The sequence below is a fragment of the Tamandua tetradactyla genome, chromosome 2, assembly GCF_023851605.1.
Source record: "Tamandua tetradactyla isolate mTamTet1 chromosome 2, mTamTet1.pri, whole genome shotgun sequence".
Taxonomy (NCBI): domain Eukaryota; kingdom Metazoa; phylum Chordata; class Mammalia; order Pilosa; family Myrmecophagidae; genus Tamandua; species Tamandua tetradactyla.
The window spans coordinates 197,798,111-197,819,183 of record NC_135328.1 but is presented as its reverse complement, the minus strand read 5'-3'; the positions used below and the strand labels follow the sequence as shown (position 1 = coordinate 197,819,183).

The 21,073-nt window shown below is 36.4% G+C and overlaps 1 protein-coding gene across 13 annotated transcripts in view; it reads left to right on the top strand.

Annotated features, from left to right (window-relative positions):
* Window positions 1-21,073, top strand: part of PHACTR4 (phosphatase and actin regulator 4) — a 143,424-nt gene that overhangs the window by 2,099 nt on the left and 120,252 nt on the right. For 5 of the 13 annotated variants that reach the window (XM_077150608.1, XM_077150609.1, XM_077150607.1 and 2 more), the window contains exon 2: window positions 2,359-2,512. The exons of the other annotated variants lie outside the window; for them this stretch is intronic. In XM_077150608.1, coding sequence (XP_077006723.1) covers window positions 2,477-2,512 — 36 coding nt within the window. In that variant the 5' untranslated portion in view covers window positions 2,359-2,476. The remainder of the gene's footprint in view (window positions 1-2,358; window positions 2,513-21,073) is intronic. 13 annotated transcript variants of the gene reach the window in all.

Here is a 21,073-nt window from a genome sequence, read left to right as displayed (position 1 = left end):
TCATAAGTTTATCTTGTCTTAAAGCTGCATAATATTCCATCGTATGTATATACCACAGTTTGTTTAGCCATTCTTCTATTGATGGACATTTTGGCTGTTTGCTTTTTGATTTTTAATACAGCAGTGGGTGGGGGTCGTTTGTGTTTTCATGGCTATGCTTTGAAGAAGCATGCATAGAATTGCTCTAGAAGTTTAAAAAATAATCTAAGGAACAACAGTTGCTAATGACTGTTACTTATTTGTTCAAATATGCTTATGTTATCCATGTTGTTTTTTGAAAGCAGTTCCCTATATTATGTAATTTAATTCTCACTATAAGTCTGTGAGGTGGTGGTTATTATTTTACAGCCCATGAACTGAAGCTCTAAAATGTTGAGTGGCTTGCCCAGGATCGCACTGTTAACCTGGATAGTAAATAGCAAAATAAACCATACTCCAAGTTCGCTGCTCTTTCCATTACCTCACAAGTAGCTACACATCATACCACCATCACCAGCTTTTGATTTACCGAAATCTAAATACTGGAGAAAAACAATGGCGATCTTTTTTCAGAGCAGTCTGATTTATAGGGAACTGAAACTTTTGGAAACATAAGCACTGAGTCTTTCCCATAAGTCATACTGAATATTGGTTGCATTCCTTGTCTTATGCTGTGCTGTGATTACCATGTGCCTAGATGAATGGCAATTTTATGGAGCCCGAGGGATGGAAGGGTGGTGAGTTACTGTCTGTGGTTTTGACTAATCTTTATTGAAAGGTTTATTTGCTAAAAGGTTTTGACTAATCTTTACTGAAAGGTTCATTAAGAAGTTTGTTGGAGAACATAGAGACAGCAGCTTTGGCTGTTAGAACTAGCATAGAAGCAAAACTGAAATTGAGATACTTTTCCAGCCAAAGTGTCTAGATTCAAGAAAATAATTTCTTTAGCTTCTGTGTCTAAAATCAGCTTTACTCAATTTCAAAACCTGCAGTTTAGTCTTGGATTTATGTCAGTGCATGCCATAAATGTGACATCAGGAATAGAAACCTACTTCACTTCCCTTACTTAAATTCTTAGGTAAAATGAATAACATGCCAGTGGAATTAAGTCAATATAATTAGTATAGCTTTTCTAAGTAGAAATTTAGCTTTTCTTTAGTGGAAGCCTGTTTTAAATCTCTTTTATTATACCATTATGATGGGAAAATTTTTATCTCTTGTGTTTTTTGCCGTTGGTCTGCTTTATTTTCAAATTCATTTACTCATTCATTCATTTAATCAACAAATAGTTATTGAAAGTCTAGTATATTCCAGGCACTGTCCTAGACCTAGGTACAAAGCAGTGAGAAAGAAGATCTTTTCTCCCTTCATGGGAGAAGGGGAGTCAAACAGAAAATAAATCTCCTCTTTAACTGTATGACCTTGGGCAGTTCACTTAACCTCTTTAAGCTTTAGTTTTTATCTGTAACATGAGAATAATGATTTTTGCTCTATCCGCCTAGCTTGTGAAATTGTTTCCAGGAGCAAGTAGAATAAAGTATTTGGTTGCATTTATGCTTCAAATTTGTGTAGTAATTTTTTTACTACTATTAGAAAAGGAAAGGAGTAATGCGAGAAGGTTGTTTATAAGGAAAGAGAGAGAGAAGGGAATGGATAAATTCTTTAGCCTAAGAGAATTTAAAGTTTCATTGTAAAATTGTCTGTGGCTTCTCCAGGCTGTCATTTCTTTACATGGACTATCATAGCCCTTTATATAGACCTCCTTTATAACATTTATCAAATAAGACTATTACTTGTTTTATATTGTTACACTTAACAGTCTTGATAGCAGAGACACTTAGAACTTAGCACACACAGTTCCAGGTATTTGTTGGAAGTTTATAAATCCTTGTTAAGTGAGTAATCGAGTAACAAAAATGAGCAGGGTAGTTGTGGAGAGTTTGAGAACACAGATGCCAAAATTGTTCTTTTATTCAGCAGATGTTTTAGCGTGTCCATTGTGTGCTAGGATCTGGGTTATGTTCTATAAGTACAAAGATATATGAAGTATAGCCTCAGCCCTTGAAAAGCTTATAACACATAACAGTGTGATAAGAGTTAAATAGATAAGAGTTATAATATAGATGAGGGATTGAATGATTCTGTTTTAGAGACAGTGGAGGAAAACATTACAGAGGAAGTGATTTTGGAGCTTGGTCTTGAGGGATAATTTAGGAATTCACAAAGTAGGTACTCTTAAGGTTATTTCAGGCAGAGAGAATAGTTTGAGCATAGGAATGGAGATAATAAAGCACAAGGTGTGTGTCTGGGGAAGAGTGAGTAGTCTGGTATGACTAGAGAGTGTGACAGTTTGTTTTTAACATTTTTTTTTAAATTCAGATACCTCTCTGTAGAAAATTTGAGAACAGCAATGGCTCTTCACTCTGTAAAACCGAACATATACACATAAGCAAAAATTTGCATATAATTTTACAAGTTATGGACTGCTTAAACTTCCATGGTTGAAGAATACAAGGCTAGTAAATGGGAAAAGGTAAGTGGATTTGGGGTGGTGAGAAGGATTCAAAATGCTTTGCTATGGAATTTAGACTTTATGATGTAGGAAATTTGTAAGCCGTAAACAGAAAAGTGACTTAATTACGTCTGTTTAGAAAGGTGGATTAGAGAGTTGAGGGGCAGTGGCAGGTATTTATTGAGCAACTACTAAAAGAAGACGGGATTGAGGGCCTTTTGTGTTGGCTTAACAAACCAAAAAGATGGGAGAGATTTGATACATTTCAAAGTAGAAGAAAAGGAGCCAGAGAAGAAGGTAGGAAGATCTGTACAAGAGAAAGGTAGATAATGAAGAAGCATTGGGAGGAAATAGAATCAGAAGCTCTTGGAGAGGTGAGCCTTAAAAAAGAAAACATGAAGAAAAGAAAGATGGATGAAAATATATTTGAAAGTGATGAAGAGGAAAGTTGAAATAGTATTTGTTACCAAGTGCTTATTCTGTTCCAGGCACTGTTCTGGGTGCTTTTATGAGGTATTTAATCTTACAACAGTTCTATAGAGTGGGTGGGCATCCCCATTTGACATTTGAAGAAATTGTGGCTCAGAGAGATTAATTAAATTTCTCAAGGACATTGTATAAGTAGTGTAAGACGTCTGGCACCTAGATATATTTTGACTCCAATATATAGTTTCTTCCTCCTACAGCCTATTCATTGACCTTTTTAAAAAATACTCCTATCTGAAGAAAGAGGTTAAGTTATCTACAAAATGGTAAAAGGACAGGGTGGACTAGGAGAGCTGAGTGAGTACTAAAAGTTGTGGTAGCAATTGTGGAAAAGGATAGAGGAGCAAATCAAAGACAAGTAAAAGGGCCTCTCTCAACAGCAATTAAGACCCAGATGAGGTCAGACACAAATTATCCAGTGGTCTGTCCATTTTATCTCCTACATACTCACTAAGAACATTTTTTAATGTTTTTGTTTTTATTATGAAATATAACATATGCACAAAAAAGCAATAAATTTCCAAATACATTTTAACAAGTAGTTATAGAACAGATTTTGAAGTTTGGTCTGGGTTACAGTTCCACAATCTTTCACATTTTTTTTTCTAGCTGTTCCAAGATACTGGAGATCAACAGAAATATCAGTATAATGATTCAGCAGTCATGCTCATTTGTTAAATCCTATCTTTTCTGTTATACTTCTCTTTAAATAACGTATATACATAAAAGCAATACATTTCAAAGTGCATCGCAACAATTAGTTGTAGAACAGATTTCAGAGTTTGGTGTGGGTTATAAATCCACAATTTTAGGTTTTTATTTCTAGCTGCTGTCAGGGACTGAAGTCTAAAATAAATATCAACATAATGCTTCAGCATTCATACCCATTTGTTAAACCCACCCTTCTCTGTACACCTCCACCATCATCTTTGATCTATCTCCCGCTCTTTGGGGATATTTGGGCTATGCCCATTCTAAATTTTTCATTTTGTAAGGGACTATCAATAAAATGGGATAGGGGAATGGAGCTAGTTGATGTTCTGGAAAAGCTGGCCCCTCTGTGTTTCAGGACTTATCTGAGAACATTTTTTTTAATTTATTTTTTTATTAATTTTTTAAAAAATATAACAACAAACACAAACATTCTTAACATATGATCATTCCGTTCTACATATATAATCAATAATTCACAATATCATCACCTAGTTGCATATTCATCATCATGATTAAGAACATTTTTTTAAAAGCCATTTTATTGAAATATATTCACGTATGATACAATCCATCCAAAGTGTTCAATCTGCAGCTTTTAGTATATTCACAGAGTTGTACATTCATCACCACCATCAATTTTATAACATTTTTCATTGCTCCAAAAAGAAAACCCCATACCCCTTAAGAGTCACCTCTCAATCCCTTCATCCTTCTCTAGCCCTACATAACCATAAATCTGTTTTTGTCAGTGCAAACACTTTTTTCATCTCTATAAATTTATTTATATTTACATTTTATATAAATGGAGTTATATATAGTACTTTGCGTCTGCTTTCTTTCACTTAGCATAATGTTTTTTTCTTTTGCAAATGATTGAAGAATATTCATATATTACTATTCACTACAGTCCATTGTTTGTTTTAGGTATATCTTTACCTATATACCACCCTATTATTAGCACCTTGTAATAGTATCATACATTTCTTCTAATTCATGGAAGAATATTAGAATGCTTTTTATAGAACATTCTTTCTGTAGGTCTTAAAAGAAGATGCACAATGCTGTATAATGGAAGGTTCTGCTGCCACTGTGTCTCTCAGCAAGTCCCAAGACTGTGTATCTGAGAAAGTTGCAAGTCTTGTACTTTACTTTTCTCAGAGTAAAGAAGAGATGTTATTATTATTATTAGTAAATAAGAGATGTTATTATCTCAAAGTAAAGAAGAGGTATTATTATTATTATTGAAGAGGAGAAGTTATCTCAGAGTAAAGAAGAAATGTTATTATTTTGTCTGGCAAAGGAAAAAGATGATTGTAGTATGCTCAGTGCTGAATGAGAGAACACTGGTTTAAAAGTGCATCCTTCTAGGTCCAAGTACTGAGTGGTAAGAGGAACCTCCCAGGAAGTGAACCCTCACAGTGGATTGAATTTTGAAAAATATTTGTAGTTTATGATGTTCGTGGCTGTTTTTTCAAATACACATTGCAAATCAAATCTAATCTTAAGTCAAATGTTAGTGTTTTGTAACAAATCTATTGTTAAAGATTCTCTATATTTATTAACTCAACTGTGCATTTATTAGCCAAATTTCTAGCAGTATTTTTAGGTAGATCTTGACTATATTTTATTTAAGGATAAATAACAATTTTATGATGCTTCTAACAGAATTTGGGTGTTTTGCTTATTTTGTTGATTTGTTTCCTGTATGGATGGTTGACTCTAAAATTCAATATGTTTAATGTCTTACAGAGAACTCCCTTCCCTGCCTTTGCCCTGCACAAGTCATCTAGCTGATAACCAGTGTATTCAATTCCTCCTCCTCAACTATTCTGCTTATTTTCTTCTTTACACTTTAGTTGGCACTACAGTGTCCAAAAAATTTATGTAAATGATTCAAGATTCATCCATACTTTGGGAGATACCTAAGCACTTTATTCATATCTCTGTAGAACACCATTCTCTTTGTAATTTGATTGTTTAATCTCTTTGTTCTCCTCACTAACAGTGCCTTTTAAAAAAGCTGAATTAAGAATTCTTATGTTGTCATAGTAACAGGTTCTTGGTTTCCATTTATTTAATCATTACATATAATGCTGCTGCTTAGGGTTTTGCACAATAACTTTTTCTTTGAAATTATTTTTTTAATGAAATTATTGGATCAATAGGTATGGACATATTTGGTCATTAAATAAAATATAGATCACATTAAAGTCCCCTTCTATACTGTAATTTCAGCTAACTTTTCCAGATCTGACTTAGTACCACTACTTATCTAAATTCTCAGTGTTTTGCTCTCTCTGTACATTGATTGGTGCACATGCTTTCATCTGATATGCTAAGTCTCCCTTTCAGAATACTACTTATCACCATGACCAAGTAATGTTTATCCCAGGAATGCAAGGGAGGGTCAACATAAGAAAATCAGTGTAATATACCACACTAATAAAATGAAAGAAAAAACCTACATGATCATCTTGTAGAAAAGGCATTTGACAAAATCCAGCACCCTTTGTTGATAAAAACACTCAGAAAACTATGAATAGCAGGGAACTTCCTTCACATAACAAAGGACATTAAAGAAACTAAGAGCTAACATCATACTTGGTTGTGAAAAACTGAATGCTTTCTCCCTAAGATCTGAAACAAAACAAGGATTATTATCACCACTGCTATTCAACATTGTACTGGAAGTTCTAGCCAGAGCAATTAGTCAAGAAAAGGAAATAAAAGGCATCTAATTGGACAGGATTAGCTAAAACATTCCCTATTCACAAATGAGATGATCATCCCAAAGAATCAACAAGAAAGCCACCAGAGCTAACAAAGGAATTCTGCAAAGTGCTAAACTACAAGATCAGCACGTGGACATCAGTGGTGTTTCTGTATATCAGTAATGAACAATCTGAAAAGGAAATCAAGAAACAATTCCATTTACAATAGTAATTAAAAGAATTACATATATAAGAATAAGTTTACTTATTAAGTAAACTGAGTAAGTTTACTAAGGATGTAAAGGACTTATACTTGAAAACCATTAAACATTGCATAAAGATTTCAAACAAAGACTAAACAAATGGAAATACATTCTGTGTTCTTGTATTAGCAGTCTTAATATTGTTAAAATGTCAGTTCTGCCCATAGCAATATACAGATTCAGTGCATTTCCAATCAAAATTCTAGCAGCTTTCCCCCCCCCCCCCCCAGCATTTGGATCTTTCTGTTTATCTTTTTAAACAGTTTTATTTGCACACCATACAATCCATTCTACGTGTACAACGAATGAATGGTTCCTAGTATAATCACATAGTTATGCATTCCCCACCATAATCTATATGATGGCATTTCCATTTCTTCTGTGAAGAAAAAAATTAAAAGGAGAAACAATAAGGGCATCAAGAATTCCATACCCTGCAGTAAATAAAATATTTGCAAAGTCCTCTTGGGGGACTGGCAAAAAAGGAGGCAATATTCAACCTCCCCATTTGGAGAATTTCTCATATTCTCACAAGCAATAGGGACAAACAGATCAATAGGCTGAGCCCTCGATCTTGGTGTTCACCCCTGTGAAACTTACTCCTGCGAAAGATGAGCTAAGCCTAATGATAATTAGGCCTAAGAGTTACCCTCTGAGGACCTCTTTTTGTTGCTCAGATGTGGCCTTTCTCTCTAACCCAACTCAACAAGTGAACTCACTGCCCTCCCCACCAAGTGGGACGTGGCTCCTAGGGTTGTAAATTTCCCTGCTCTTCTGGGGCTGGCCTTCACCTCTTGGTTTCTCTTGGCTCTCTCCAGTTTTGTCCATGGGACAAAACTCTTGGGATGAGCTGGTACCTGGCATCATGGGATTGAGAAAGCCTTCTTGACCAAAAGGGGGAAGAGAGAAATGAGACAAATTAAAGTTTCAGTGGCTGAGAGATTTCAGACAGAATTGAGAATTTATCCCAGAGGTTGTTCTTATGCATTGTATGAATATCCCTTTTTAGTTTATGGTGATTGGTGTGGCTGGAGGGAAGTACCTGAAACTGTTGAGCTGTGTACAAGTAGCTTTGATTCTTTAAGATGACTATATAAAGGTACAGCTGTTACAATGTGACTATGTCATTTTGAAAACCTCGTGTCTAATGCTTCTTACTGCCACGGTGACTCAGTGGCACAATTCTCGCCTGCCATGCCAGAGACCCGGGTTCGATTCCTGGTGCCTGCCCATGCAAAAACAAAACAAAAGAACATGTGGATAATAAATAAATATTAGAATAATGGGTAAAATAAATTGGGTAGATTGCAATACTAGTGGTCAATGAGAAGGAGGCGTAAGGAGTGTGGGAGCTTTTTCTTTTTTCTTTTTTCTTTTTATTTCTTTTTCTGGAGTGATGCAAATGTTCCAAAAAATGATCATGGTGATGAATACACAACTATGTGGTGATATGAAGTGCCATTGATTTATACCATGTATAGACTTTATGTGTGCGAAGATGTGTCAATAAAAATATTAAAAAACAACAACAAAACACACAGTCTACATACACATTTGCAAATAAGTAATTAAAGAATAAAAGTATAAAAGGAGAGCCACTCCTTTTATACTCCACTCCACTGAAACATCTCCAGTGGACAAAGCTGGAACAGTTTTAGCAACAAAATAAATTATGAGCAATTAAAAAAAAAGAATTCCATACCCTTCCCTTACATCACCTTCTTATTGACATTTAGTTTTTATCTGTTGCCTTTGTTATAATTAATGAAAGCATATTACAATGTTACTGTTAACTATAGATCCCAATTTGCATTGATGGTATTTTTTCAACATACCATCCCATTTTCAACACCTTGCAATGTTAACATTTATATGCTGTCACTCATGTAAAAGTTTTCTTATATTTGAACTTCAAATGACCATCATAGTCCACTCTAGATTTTGCTAAGTTATACAATCCCTGTTTATATCCTGTTTCCATCTGGTGTCATACATGCCCCTATTATAGTGTTGTCTTTCCATTTCTGAATCTTTACAATCCTGTTGAGTGTTCTCCACTCCTTCAGCATGAAATATCCAATCTGGCTAATTTCACAATGTAATATCCTCAAGGTTCATCCACATGGTTTTATGCACCATGACTTTATTCTGTCTTATAGCTGAGTAATATTCCAACATATGTATATAACACAGTTATATCCACTCATCTATTGATGGACATTTGGGCAATTTCCATATCTTGGCAGTTGTGAATAATACTGCTATAAACATTGGTGTGCAAATGTTTGTTCATGTCCTTGCCTTCAATTCCTCTGAATATATATCTAGTAATGGGATTGCTGGATCATATGGCAGTTCTATACTTAGCATCCTGAGGAACTGCTATATTAGTTTGAAAGCTGCCGGAATGCAGTATACCAGAAATGGGATGGCTTTTATAAAGGGAATTTAATAAGTTACAAGTTTACAGTTCTAAGTCTAAGCAAATGTCCAAACTAAGGCATCCAGGGAAAGATACCTTAATTCAAGGAAGGCCAGTGAGTCAGGAACACCTCTATCAACTGGATAGTCCATGTGGCTGACATCTGCTGGTACTTTGTTCCTTGGGCTCTGTTGCTTTCAGCCTCTGTTCCTGTGGGGGTTGCTTACTTTGCTCTTCTGGGGCTGGCCTTCACCTCTTGGTTTCTCTTGGCTCTCTCCAGGTTCTGGCTTGCTTAACGTCTCATGGTGACATCTGCTGGGCTCCAAGCATCCTCAAACATCTGTGTGGCTGTTCTCCAAATGTTGGCATCTGTGTCAGCTCTGCTCTCAAGTTTCTGTCAGCTCTGTTGTTTCTGAGCCTTCTCCTAAATGTTTCCCCTTTTAAAGACTCTAGTAAATTAATCAAGGCATGCTTGGAATGGGTGGAGTCACCTCTCCATCTAATCAAAAGTTACACCCACAATTGGGCATGCCACATCTCTTGGGAGATAATTTAATCGAAAGATTCCAACCTACAATATTGAATTAGGATGAAAAGAAATGACTACCGTCACAAGATTGAATCAGGATTAATACATGGCTTTTCTGGGGTGCATAATATTTTCAAACCAGCAGAACTGCCAAACTGCCTTCCAGAGCGGTTCCTCCATTCTACATTCCCACCAACACTGAATAAGTGTACCACTTTCTCCATATCTGCTCCAGCTCTTGTGGTTTTCTGGTTTTTTGATAGTGGCCATTCTAGTAAGTGTGAGATAATATCTCATTGTGGTTTTGTTTTGCATTTCCCTAACAGCTGGTGAAGCTGAGCATCTTTTCATGTTTTTAAGCCATTTGTATTTCCTCTTTGGAAAAGTGTCTTTTGCCCATTTTTTAAATTGAGTTGTTTGTCTTTATCTTGTTTAGTTGTAGGATCTCTTTATATATGCTGAATATTAAACAATTATCTGATATATGGTTTCCAAATATTGTCTTCCATTGCATAGGCTGCCTTTCTACTTTCCTGACAAAGTCCATTAAGGCCCAAAAGAGTTTAATTTTGAGGAAATCCCATTTATTTCTTCTTTCACTGCTCACACTTTAGGTGTAAGGTTTAGGAAATACCTCCTAACACAAGATCTTTAAGATATTCCCCAACATTTTCCTCTAAAAGTTGTATGGTCTTACTTAACTCTAATGTTTAGGTCTTTGATCCATTTTGAATTATTTTTTGTATGAGGTATGAGATAGGGGTCCTCTTTCATTCTTTTGGATATGGATATCCAGTTCTCCAGCCGCCATTTGTTGGAGAGTAAAATGTCAGTTTTATTTAGAAATATTCAAATACAACTTTTTGAATATTTATTTAGAAATATTCAAAAATATTTGTTTATCCCTGTCTGTGGCTTTTTTTTCGGGGGGGGTATGCATTGTCCAAGAAATGAATTGGCATTTGTTTTAATTTAATTTTAGTTTTGTTTGTGCAGAAACCTACTAAACATTTCATGCCATAGCAATTCACTGTTTCCTTGTAATTTCTTGTATTCCATCATGAGAAAATTATTTCTGCATCGTTGTAGTATTGCTTTATTAAATTCTCAAATGTTAGCCCTTTCATAACTTTCAGAAAGATTAATTTTGATATGTGGGACAAAAATGTTCTAAGTTATTTTTTTTATAGTGCTATCCAGTTCTTCCCAATAGCAATTATTTTGTGAGGGCATCCTGAGCTTAGGAAAGCAGTACATTAAAGTATTCTTACTAATTTTTGGATATTACCTAAGTCATTAGAAATTAAATTTTTTCACTTTATAAAAAAATCAAGGCTATTCATGAAATAATAAAGTATCTCCCACTGATGTTGGCTATATATCATTTTTTAATATTAAATAATATGTTCATTCTTATTTATCTTAGAATAGGGTTCATGGAGAGATGGTTGTTCTTTGGGAAGGTTAAGATAAGGAGCCTTCAGTTTTCCCCCTCTCCACTGATAAGTAGAAAAGGGGGAGTGGGTGGGAGAATGTAACAATAATAGCCTTACTTCATTTTCCCCTCTTTATTGGTTAATTCCCTATTAGAAATGCTGCCAGTATATACCAAAGAGTAACAGAACAGAATCAGTCATAAGGCGTGAAGAGCACACTCTGCTTCCTTTTGCTTGCATACTCAAATTTTGCCTCCTGTTTCTTCTGAGTTTAAATTTGAGGAAGAACATCATGATTCAGGATATCAAGGCATCTTTGTTTTCAAAGATTATATAGTGCCTCTCACCTATTGGTGATAACATTAAGAGTGAGATTTTATTATACATTCTATGTGGTTATATAAAATCAGGTAAGAGATAAAGCTCCTGAGAAGTTGTGAGTTGACAGTTCTAAAGCTGTGAAAATGTCCAGATTAAAGCAAGTCTGTTGAAACGTCCAATCTAAGGCATTCAGGGAAAGGTACTTTGGTTCGAGACAGCCAATGATGTTCAGAGTTACTCTCTCAACTGGAAAGGCACATGGCGCACATGGCAGTGTCTGCTAGCTTTCTCTCCAGGCTTTTTGTTTCATGAAGCTCCCCTGGGGGTGTTTTTCTTCTGCATCTCCAAAGGTCTTTGGCTGCATGGGCTCTGTAGCTCTTCCTAAAATGGTTCCTTTTTAAAGGGCTCCAGTAAGCAATTCCACCTTGAATGGGTGGAGACACATCTCCATGGAAATCATCTAATCAGAATTTACCACTCACAATTGGGTGGGTCACATCTCCATAGATAATCAAAAATTCCCACCGGCAATACTGAATGAGGATTAAAGGACATGGCTTTTCTGAGGTCCACAAATTCAAACCAGCATGACAGCTAAAATGATGCTTAAAAGAAGAAAGAAGAAATAAAAGAAATCTATAGCCTTATCTATATATCTGCCAATGGACACTTGGGTTGTTTTCCCCTTTTAGCTATTGTGGATAAAGCTGCCATGAACATTCATGTACAACAATTTGTTTGAACACCTGTTTTCAATCCTGTTGCACTGTCCTGCCTATAGTTTTTATTTGTCAAATTTATATATTCTTTTCCCTCTCTCACTTTTTATCCTTCCCTTGTTAATCCTCTTCAATTCTGTACCCTCCGCCAGCCCTCCTTCTCTGTCTTTTTTTTTCAGTTGCTAGAGCTCTCTTTTGATATTTCTCGTAGGGCAGGTCTCTTGTTGGCAAAGTCTCACAGCTGTTTTTCTGTGAAGATTTTAATCTCCCCCTCAGTTTTGCAGGACAACATGGCAGGATAAAGAATTCTTGACTGGAAGTCATCTTTCTCGTTCAAACTCTTAAATACATCATATCACAGCCTTCTCACCTCCATAGTGCCTGTTGAGTAGTCTGTGTTCAGTCTTATATGTTTTGTTAGTTTGCAAGCTGCTAGAATGTGATACAGCAGAATTGAAATGGCTTTTAAAAAGGGGAATTGAATAAGTTAAAAGTTTACAGTTCTAAGCCTATAAAATTGTCCAAAATAAATCTCCAAGGAAAGATACCTTAACTCAAGGAAGGCTGATGGGTAGTCATGTGGCTGGCATCTGCTGGTCCCTGGCTCCTGGACTTTGTTGCTTTCAGTCTCTATTCCTGTGGGGTTTTCTCACTTTGTCTCTCTGGAGCTTGCTTTCATCTCTTTGCAACCCTTGGCTCTCTCCAGGTTCTGACTTGCTTAACTTCTCATGGCAACATCTGCTGGGCTCCAAGCATCTCCAAACATCCATGTCTCTGTTCTCCATGTGTTTGCATCTGGGTCATCTCTGCTGTGAGGTTTCTGTCAGCTCTGTAAGCTCTCTCTCTGTTGGCTCTGAGTTTTCTTTCGTTTCTCCACAATTTTTCCTCTTTTAAAAGATTCTAGTAAACTAATCAAGACACACCTGGAATGGGTGGAGTCGCATCTCCACCTAATCCAAAGGTCACACCCACAGCTGGGCACGCCACATCTCTGTGGAGATAATCTAATCAAAATCTTCTGCACACCGTGTTGAATCAGGATTAAAAGCCACAGCTGCTCTCAAAAGATTGGATTAAGTTTAAAACCAGCACATATGTTTTCCCTTGTATATAATAAATCTCTTTTCTCTTGCTGTTTTCATGACTTTTTGCTTCTCTTCAACATTTGATATTCTGATAAATTTATGTGTTGGAGTAAACCTAGTTGGAGTTATTCTATTTGGGATTCTTTGGACTTGTTTGGTTTGGATGTTTATGTCTTCTGTAAGGGTTGGGAAGTTTTCCCCCTTTATATCTTCAGGTAGCCATCCTTAAGTCTTCTCGTCTTCTTCTGGAACACCAGTAATTCTTATAAATACTTTGTGGTGTCTATTATTTCCCTGAGATCAAGTTGCTTTTTTTTCTTCATTTTTCTTGCTATTTGTTCTTTTGAATGTTCAAGTTCAATTATTCTGTTTTCTAATTTGCATATTCTTCTGCCACTTGAAGTCTACTGTTACAAGTCTCTAATATACTTTTAATTTGGTCTACAGTATCTTTCATTTCTGTGATATTTGATATTTTTCTATTTATTCTCTCAAATTCTTCTTTGTGCCTCTCCAGTGTCTACTTGATATCTTTTATGTGATTATGGGCAATCTTAATTAGTTGTTCCAAATTCTGTGTCCCCTTGGGTAATTTAATTTGGTCATTTAGCTAAGCCATATCTGCCTGGATCTTTATAAGCTTTATGATATTCTATTGTAGATGGGGCTTTTTAATGTCTTAATAAGGTTATTTTGCAGATCTGTTTCCTTCTCTCATCTAAGATTTTGAATCTTATATTAGCTTTAAAGATCCTCTTTTGAACTTGGTTTGCCAGTCCTTCCCCTTGTGACCAAATCCCTAATCTCTAGGAGGTATTGCAGTTATACTTGGGGCTTTATTGAGAGCTAGGCAGATAGGCATTTTGTTAGATTGCACTTACTACTTCTCCCCAGCAAATGGTGCTCTTGAGTTTTCTCATCCCTTAGGCCCACCTGTCCCCAACTGCTGGTGCAATGTCTAGCAGCCAATCACAGCACTCAGCTCGGCCAGCTTCCTCAACCTCACCTCTCCATCCACACACAACTGCGGTCTCCAGGCTTCTGTGGGAGAAGAGGAGCAGTATTAAAACCCAAACAGGTCTCTTTTGCTGGTTGCATGTAGAACCAGTACCAGTATCTATCTCCCCCTCCTTCCCAGAAAATGGCCCCCCAGTCTGCCAAAAAAAAACCCAGGCACCCACAGCAGCATGTCACAGGGGCAGGGTGTAGGTGCTATACCTAAGTGGAGTCTGTGAAGAGGAAAAGCATGTCTGTTATCTTCTGTTCTAGTTTGCTGCTGCCGGAATGCAATACCAGAAACAGAATAGCTTTTAAAGAGGGGAATTTAATAAGTTGCTAGTTTACAGTTCTAAAGCCGAGAAAATGTCCCAATTAAAACAAGTCTGTAGAAATGTCCAATCAAACGCATCCAGGGAAAGATACCATGGTTCAAGAAGGCCGATGAAGTTCAGGGTTTCTCAAGTAGAAGGGCGCATGGTGAACACAGAGTTTTTCTCTCATCTGGAAAGGCACATACTGAACATGGTCAGGCTTCCTCTCGCATCTGGAAGGGCACATGGCAATCACGGCATCATCTGCTAAGCTTTCTCTCCTGGCTTCCATTTTCATGAAGCTCCCCAGGAGGCATTTTCTTGAGGAACTGTCATACTGTTTTCTACGTCACCTGAACCATTTTACATTTCCACCAGCAAGGCACAAGTGTTTCAGTTTCTCCACAACCTTGCTAACACTTACTATTTTCTACTTTCTTGATAATAGCCATCCTCGTGGGTGAGAAGTGATATCTTATGATTTTTATGATTTTGATATGCATTGCTCTGATAACTTATGAGGTTGAATAGCTTTTCTTGTGCTTATTGGCTATTTTTATATCTTTTTTGGAAAAATGTCTGAAGTCCTTATTTTTTAATTGGGTTGTTTGTCTTTTTTGTTGTGAAGTTGGAGTTCTTTATATAATAATCTAGATATTAAATCCTTATCAAATACATGATTCAAAATATTTTTTTCCCATTCTATATGTTATCTTTTCACTTTCTTGGTAACATCTCTTTTTTTTGGGGGGGGGGGTGGCGTCAGCAGGCTCCAAGTATCAAAGGTAACATTTTTGATGTATGAGTTTTAGATTTTGTTGAAGTCCAATTTATCTATTTTCTTTTGTTACATGTGCCTTTGGTGTCATTTCTAATGATCCATTGCCAAATCCACCGTCCTAATGCTTTTCCTCTTTGTTTTCTTCTAAGAGTTTTATAGTTTTAGCCTTATATTTAGATCATTGCTCCATTCTGATTAAATTTTTGTAAAAAGTATGAGGTATGGGTCCAAATTCATTCTTTCATATATGGATTTCCAGTTGACATAGCACCATTTGTTGAAGAGACTATTTTCCCATTGAATAGACTTAGTGGCCTTGTGAAAAATCAACTGACTATTGATGTATTGCTTTATTTCTGGACTCTTACTTTATCCCATTTTTCTATATGCCCGTTGTTATGCCACTACCACAGTGTTTTAACTACTGTAGCTTGTAGTAAGTTTTGAAATCAGAAGTGAGTCCTCCAACTTTGTTCTTCTTTTCAAGATTGTTTTGGCAATTCGGAACTCCTTCAATTCTATGTGAATTTGAGGATCAGCTTTTCCATTCTGCTAAAAAAGCTGCTGAAATTTTTATAGGGTTTGCATTGAATTTATAGATTGCTTTAGGCAGAATTTACATCTTGATATTAAATCTTGCAGTCCATGAACATGGAATGTATTTCTGTTTATTTAAATTTTCTTTAATTTCTTTCAGAATATTTTGTAGTTTTCAGTATTATAAGTCTTTACCTCCTTGGTATGCTATTTTCTGTGAGTTTTTCATAAATGCCCTTTATCACATTGAGAAAATTCTCTTCTATTCCTGGTTTGCTAAGTGTTTTTATCATGAAAGGATGTTGGGTTTTGTGAGATTTCTTTTCTGCATCATATGTTGAATTTATTCCTATTTTATTCTTTTAGTTGCAATTGTAAATGGAATTCGTTTCTTGATTTCCCCCTCAGCTTGTTCATTGCTAGTGTATAGAAACACTACAGATTTTTGAATGTTGATCTTGTAACCTGCCACTTTGCTTTACTTGTTTATTAGCTCTAGTAGTTTTGCTGTGGATTTTTCAGGGTTTTCGATGTATAGTATCATATCATCTGCAAACAGTGATAGTTTTACTTCTTCCTTTCCAGTTTTGATGCCTTGTATTTCTTTTTCTTGCCTAATTGCTCTGGCTAGAACTTCCAACATGATGTTGAATAACGGTGGTGATAGTGGACATCCTTGTCTTGTTCCTGATCTTAGGGGGAAAGTTTTCAATTTTTCCCCATTGAGGATGATATTAGCTGTGGGTTTTTCATATATTCCCTCTATCATTTTAAGGAAGTTCCCTTGTATTCCTATCCTTTGAAGTGTTTTCAACAGGAAAGGATGTTGAATCTTGTCAAATGCCTTCTCTGCATCAATTGAGATGATCATGTGATTTTTCTGCTTTGATTTGTTGATATGGTGTATTACATTAATTGATTTTCTTATGTTGAACCATCCTTGCATACCTGGGATGAATCCTACTTGGTCATGATGTATAATTCTTTTAATGTGTTGCTGGATTCGATTTGCTAGAATTTTGTTGAGGATTTTTGCATCTATATTCATTGGAGAGATTGGTCTGTAGTTTTCCTTTTTTGTAATATCTTTGCCTGGTCTTGGTATGAGGGTGATGTTGGCTTCATAGAATGAATTAGGTAGCTTTCCCTCCACTTCAATTTTTTTGAAGAGTTTGAGCAGGGTTGGTGCTAATTCTTTCTGGAATGTTTGGTAGAATTAACATGTGAAGCCATCTGGTCCTGGACTTTTCTTTTTGGGAAGCTTTTGAATGACTGATTCAATTTCTTTACTTGTGATTGGTTTGTTGAGGTCATCTATTTCTTCTTGAGTCAAAGTTGGTTGTTCGTGCCTTTCTAGGAACTTGTCCATTTCATCTACATTGTTGTATTTATTAGCATAAAGTTGTTCATAGTATCCTGTTATTACCTCCTTTATTTCTGTGAGGTCAGTGATTATGTCTCCTCTTCCATTTCTGATCTTATTTATTTGCGTCCTCCCTCTTCTTCTTTTTGTCGATCTTGCTAAGGGCCCATCAATTTTGTTGATTTTCTCATAGAACCAACTTCTGGTCTTATTGATATTCTCTATTGTTTTCATGTTTTCAATTTCATTAATTTCTGCTCTAATCTTTGTTATTTCTTTCCTTTTGCTTGCTTTGGGGTTAGTTTGCTGTTCTTTCTCCAGTTCTTCCAAATGGACAGTTAATTCCCGAATTTTTGCCTTTTCTTCTTTTCTGATATAGGCATTTAGGGCAATAAATTTCCCTCTTAGTACTGCCTTTGCTGTGTCCCATAGGTTTTGATATGTTGTGTTTTCATTTTCATTCGCCTCAAGATATTTACTGATTTCTCTTGTAATTTCTTCCTTAACCCACTGGTTGTTTAAGTGTGTGTTGTTGAGCCTCCACATATTTGTGAATTTTCTGGCGCTCTGCCTATTATTGATTTCCAACTTCATTCCTTTGTGATCTGAGAAAGTGTTGTGTATGATTTCAATCTTTTTAAATTTGTTGAGACTTGCTTTGTGACCCAGCATATGGTCTACCTTTGAGAATGATCCATGAGCACTTGAGAAAAAGGTGTATCCTGCTGTTGTGGGGTGTAGTGTCCTATAAATGTCTGTTAAGTCTAGCTCATTTATTGTAATATTCAAATCCTCTGTTTCTTTATTGATCCTCTGTCTAGATGTTCTGTCCATTGATAAGAGTGGGGAATTGAAGTCTCCAACTATTATGGTAGATGTGTCTATTTCCCTTTTCAGTATTTGCATGTATTTTGCAAATTCCTCACGTATTTTGGGGCTTTCTGGTTCAGTGCATAAATATTTATGATTGTTATGTCTTCTTGTTGAATTGTTCCTTTTATTAGTAGATAGTATCCTTCTTTGTCTCTTTTAACTGTTTTACATTTGAAGTCTAAGTTGTTGGATATTAGTGTAGCTACTCCTGCTCTTTTCTGGTTGTTATTTGCATGAAATATCTTTTCCCAACCTTTCACTTTCAACCTATGTTTATCTTTGGGTCTAAGATGTGTTTCCTGTAGACAGCATATAGAAGGATCCTGTTTTTTTAATCCATTCTGCCACTCTATGTCTTTTGATTGGGAAATTCAGTCCATTAACTTTTAGTGTTATTACTGTTTAGGTAGTACTTTCCTCTACCATTTTGCCTTTTGTATTTTATATATCATATCTAATTTTCCTTCTTTCTACACTCTTCTCCACACCTCTCTCTTCTGTCTTTTCGTATCTGTCGCTAGTGCTCCCTTTAGTATTTCTTGCAGAGCTGGTCTCTTGGTCACAAATTCTCTCAGTGACTTTTTGTCTGAAAATGTTTTAATTTCTCCCTCATTTTTGAAGGACAATTTTGCTGGATATAGAATTCTTGGTTGGCAGTTTTTCTCTTTTAGTAATTTAAATATATCATCCCACTGTCTTCTTGCCTCCGTGGTTTCTGCTGAGAAATCTACACATAGTCTTATTGGGTTTCCCTTGTATGTGATGGATTGCTTTTCTCTTGCTGCTTTCAAGATCCTCTCTTTCTCTTTGACCTCTGACATTCTGACTAGTAAGTGTCTTGGAGAACGCCTATTTGGATCTATTCTCTTTGGGGTGCGTTGCACTTCTTGGATCTGTAATTTTAGGTCTCTCATAAGAGTTGGGAAATTTTCAGTGATAATTTCTTCCATTAGTTTTTCTCCTCTTTTCCCTTCTCTTCTCCTTCCAGGACACCCACAACACGTATATTTGTGCACTTCATATTATCATTCAATTCCTTGAGCCCCTGCTCATATTTTTCCATTCTTTTCCCTATAGTTTCTGTTTCTTTTTGGATTTCAGATGTTCCATCCTCCAGTTCACTAATTCTAACCTCTGTCTCTTGAAATCTACCATTGTAGGTTTCCATTGTTTTTTTCATCTCTTCTACTGTATCTTTCATTCCCATAAGTTCTGTGATTTGTTTTTTCAGATTTTCCATTTCTTCTTTTTGTTCATTCCTTGCCTTCTTCATGTCCTCCCTCAATTCATTGATTTGGTTTTTGATGAGGTTTTCCATTTCTGTTCGTATATTCAGAATTGGTTGTTTCAGCTCCTGTATCTCATTTGAACTATTGGTTTGTTCCGTTGACTGGGCCATATCTTCAATTTTCCTGGTGTGATTTGTTATTTTTTGCTGGCATCTGGACATTTAATTACCTTAATTAGTTTATTCTGGAGATTGCTTTCACTTATCTTACCTAGGGTTTTCTTGCTAGATGAGTTTGTTGTCTATCTGTTCTTTGACCTTCAGCTTTTTCTGGGCCTCTAGCTTAAGTTTTGTTTAACAGAGGGTAATTTTTCAGTTCTTGTTTTCTTGTTTCTTGTCCTGCTTGTAAGGTGCCTTTTCCCTTCCCACCCTTAGGAGGGTCTACATAGGTATTACAGACTCCAGCCAGGTTTTCCCAGACTAAACTGGCCCCCTGTCGGGGGGAAGGAGTCACCTGCGTCAGTTTTCCCTGCGTGTGAGATCCAGCAGGTTGAAAGACTTTCCTGTGAAGTCTCTGGGCTGTTTTTCTTATCCTGCCCAGTATGTGGCGCTTGTCTGTCTGTGGGTCCCACCAGCAAAAGATGTTGTGGCTCCTTTAACTTTGGAAGGCTCTCCCTGCTGGGGATGTGGTGGAGACAGAGGAAAGGTTTAGGCTGGTTTTTTTTTTTTATTATTATTATTAATTAACGGAAAAAAAGAAATTAACCCAGCATTTAGAAATCATACCATTCTACATATGCAATCAGTAATTCTTAACATCATCACATAGATGCATGATCATCGTTTCTTAGTACATTTGCATCGGTTTAGAAGAACTAGCAACACAACAGAAAAAGATATAGAATGTTAATATAGAGAAAAGAAATAAAAGTAATAATAATAGTAAAAAAAAAAGAAAACCTATAGCTCAGATGCAGCTTCATTCAGTGTTTTAACATGATTACTTTACAATTAGGTATTATTGTGCTGTCCAGTTTTGAGTTTTTGTATCTAGTCCTGTTGCACAGTCTGTATCCCTTCAGCTCCAATTACCCATTATCTTACCCTGTTTCTAACTCCTGCTGGACTCTGTTACCAATGACATATTCCAAGTTTATTCTCGAATGTCTGTTCACATCAGTGGGACCATACAGTATTTGTCCTTTAGTTTTTGGCTAGACTCATTCAGCATAATGTTCTCTAGGTCCATCCATGTTATTACATGCTTCATAAGTTTATCCTGTCTTAAAGCTGCATAATATTCCATCGTATGTGTATACCACAGTTTGTTTAGCCATTCTTCTGTTGATGGAGATTTTGGCTGTTTCCATCTCTTTGCAATTGTAAATAACGCTGCTATAAACATTGGTGTGCAAATGTCCGTTTGTGTCTTTGCCCTTCAGTCCTTATGTAGGCTGGTTTTAATGGCTTCAAATTGCCAAGCCCTGGGGTCTGAATTCCTTGAGAGAGGGATTCCACCTGAGTTGCGTTTCACCCCTCCCCTGGGGAAGGCTCAGGTGGGAGACAGCCCTGAAAGCAGCCTGTTTCTGCGTATGCCTGGGGCAGTTGCAGCCTGTGTAATCCCGCCGCTGAATCCAGAGGCAGCCAAGCCTCCGTAGAAACAGCCACAAAAGCCTCCGTTTCATCCTCTTTCCTCTTTTTCGGTTAGCCCAATAGGCGACCTCTGCCTTGACCAGTTTCACCTGAGCTGGGGGCCTATTTTTAGTAGTCAGAATTTGTTTATTAATGCCACAATTGGTGTTTG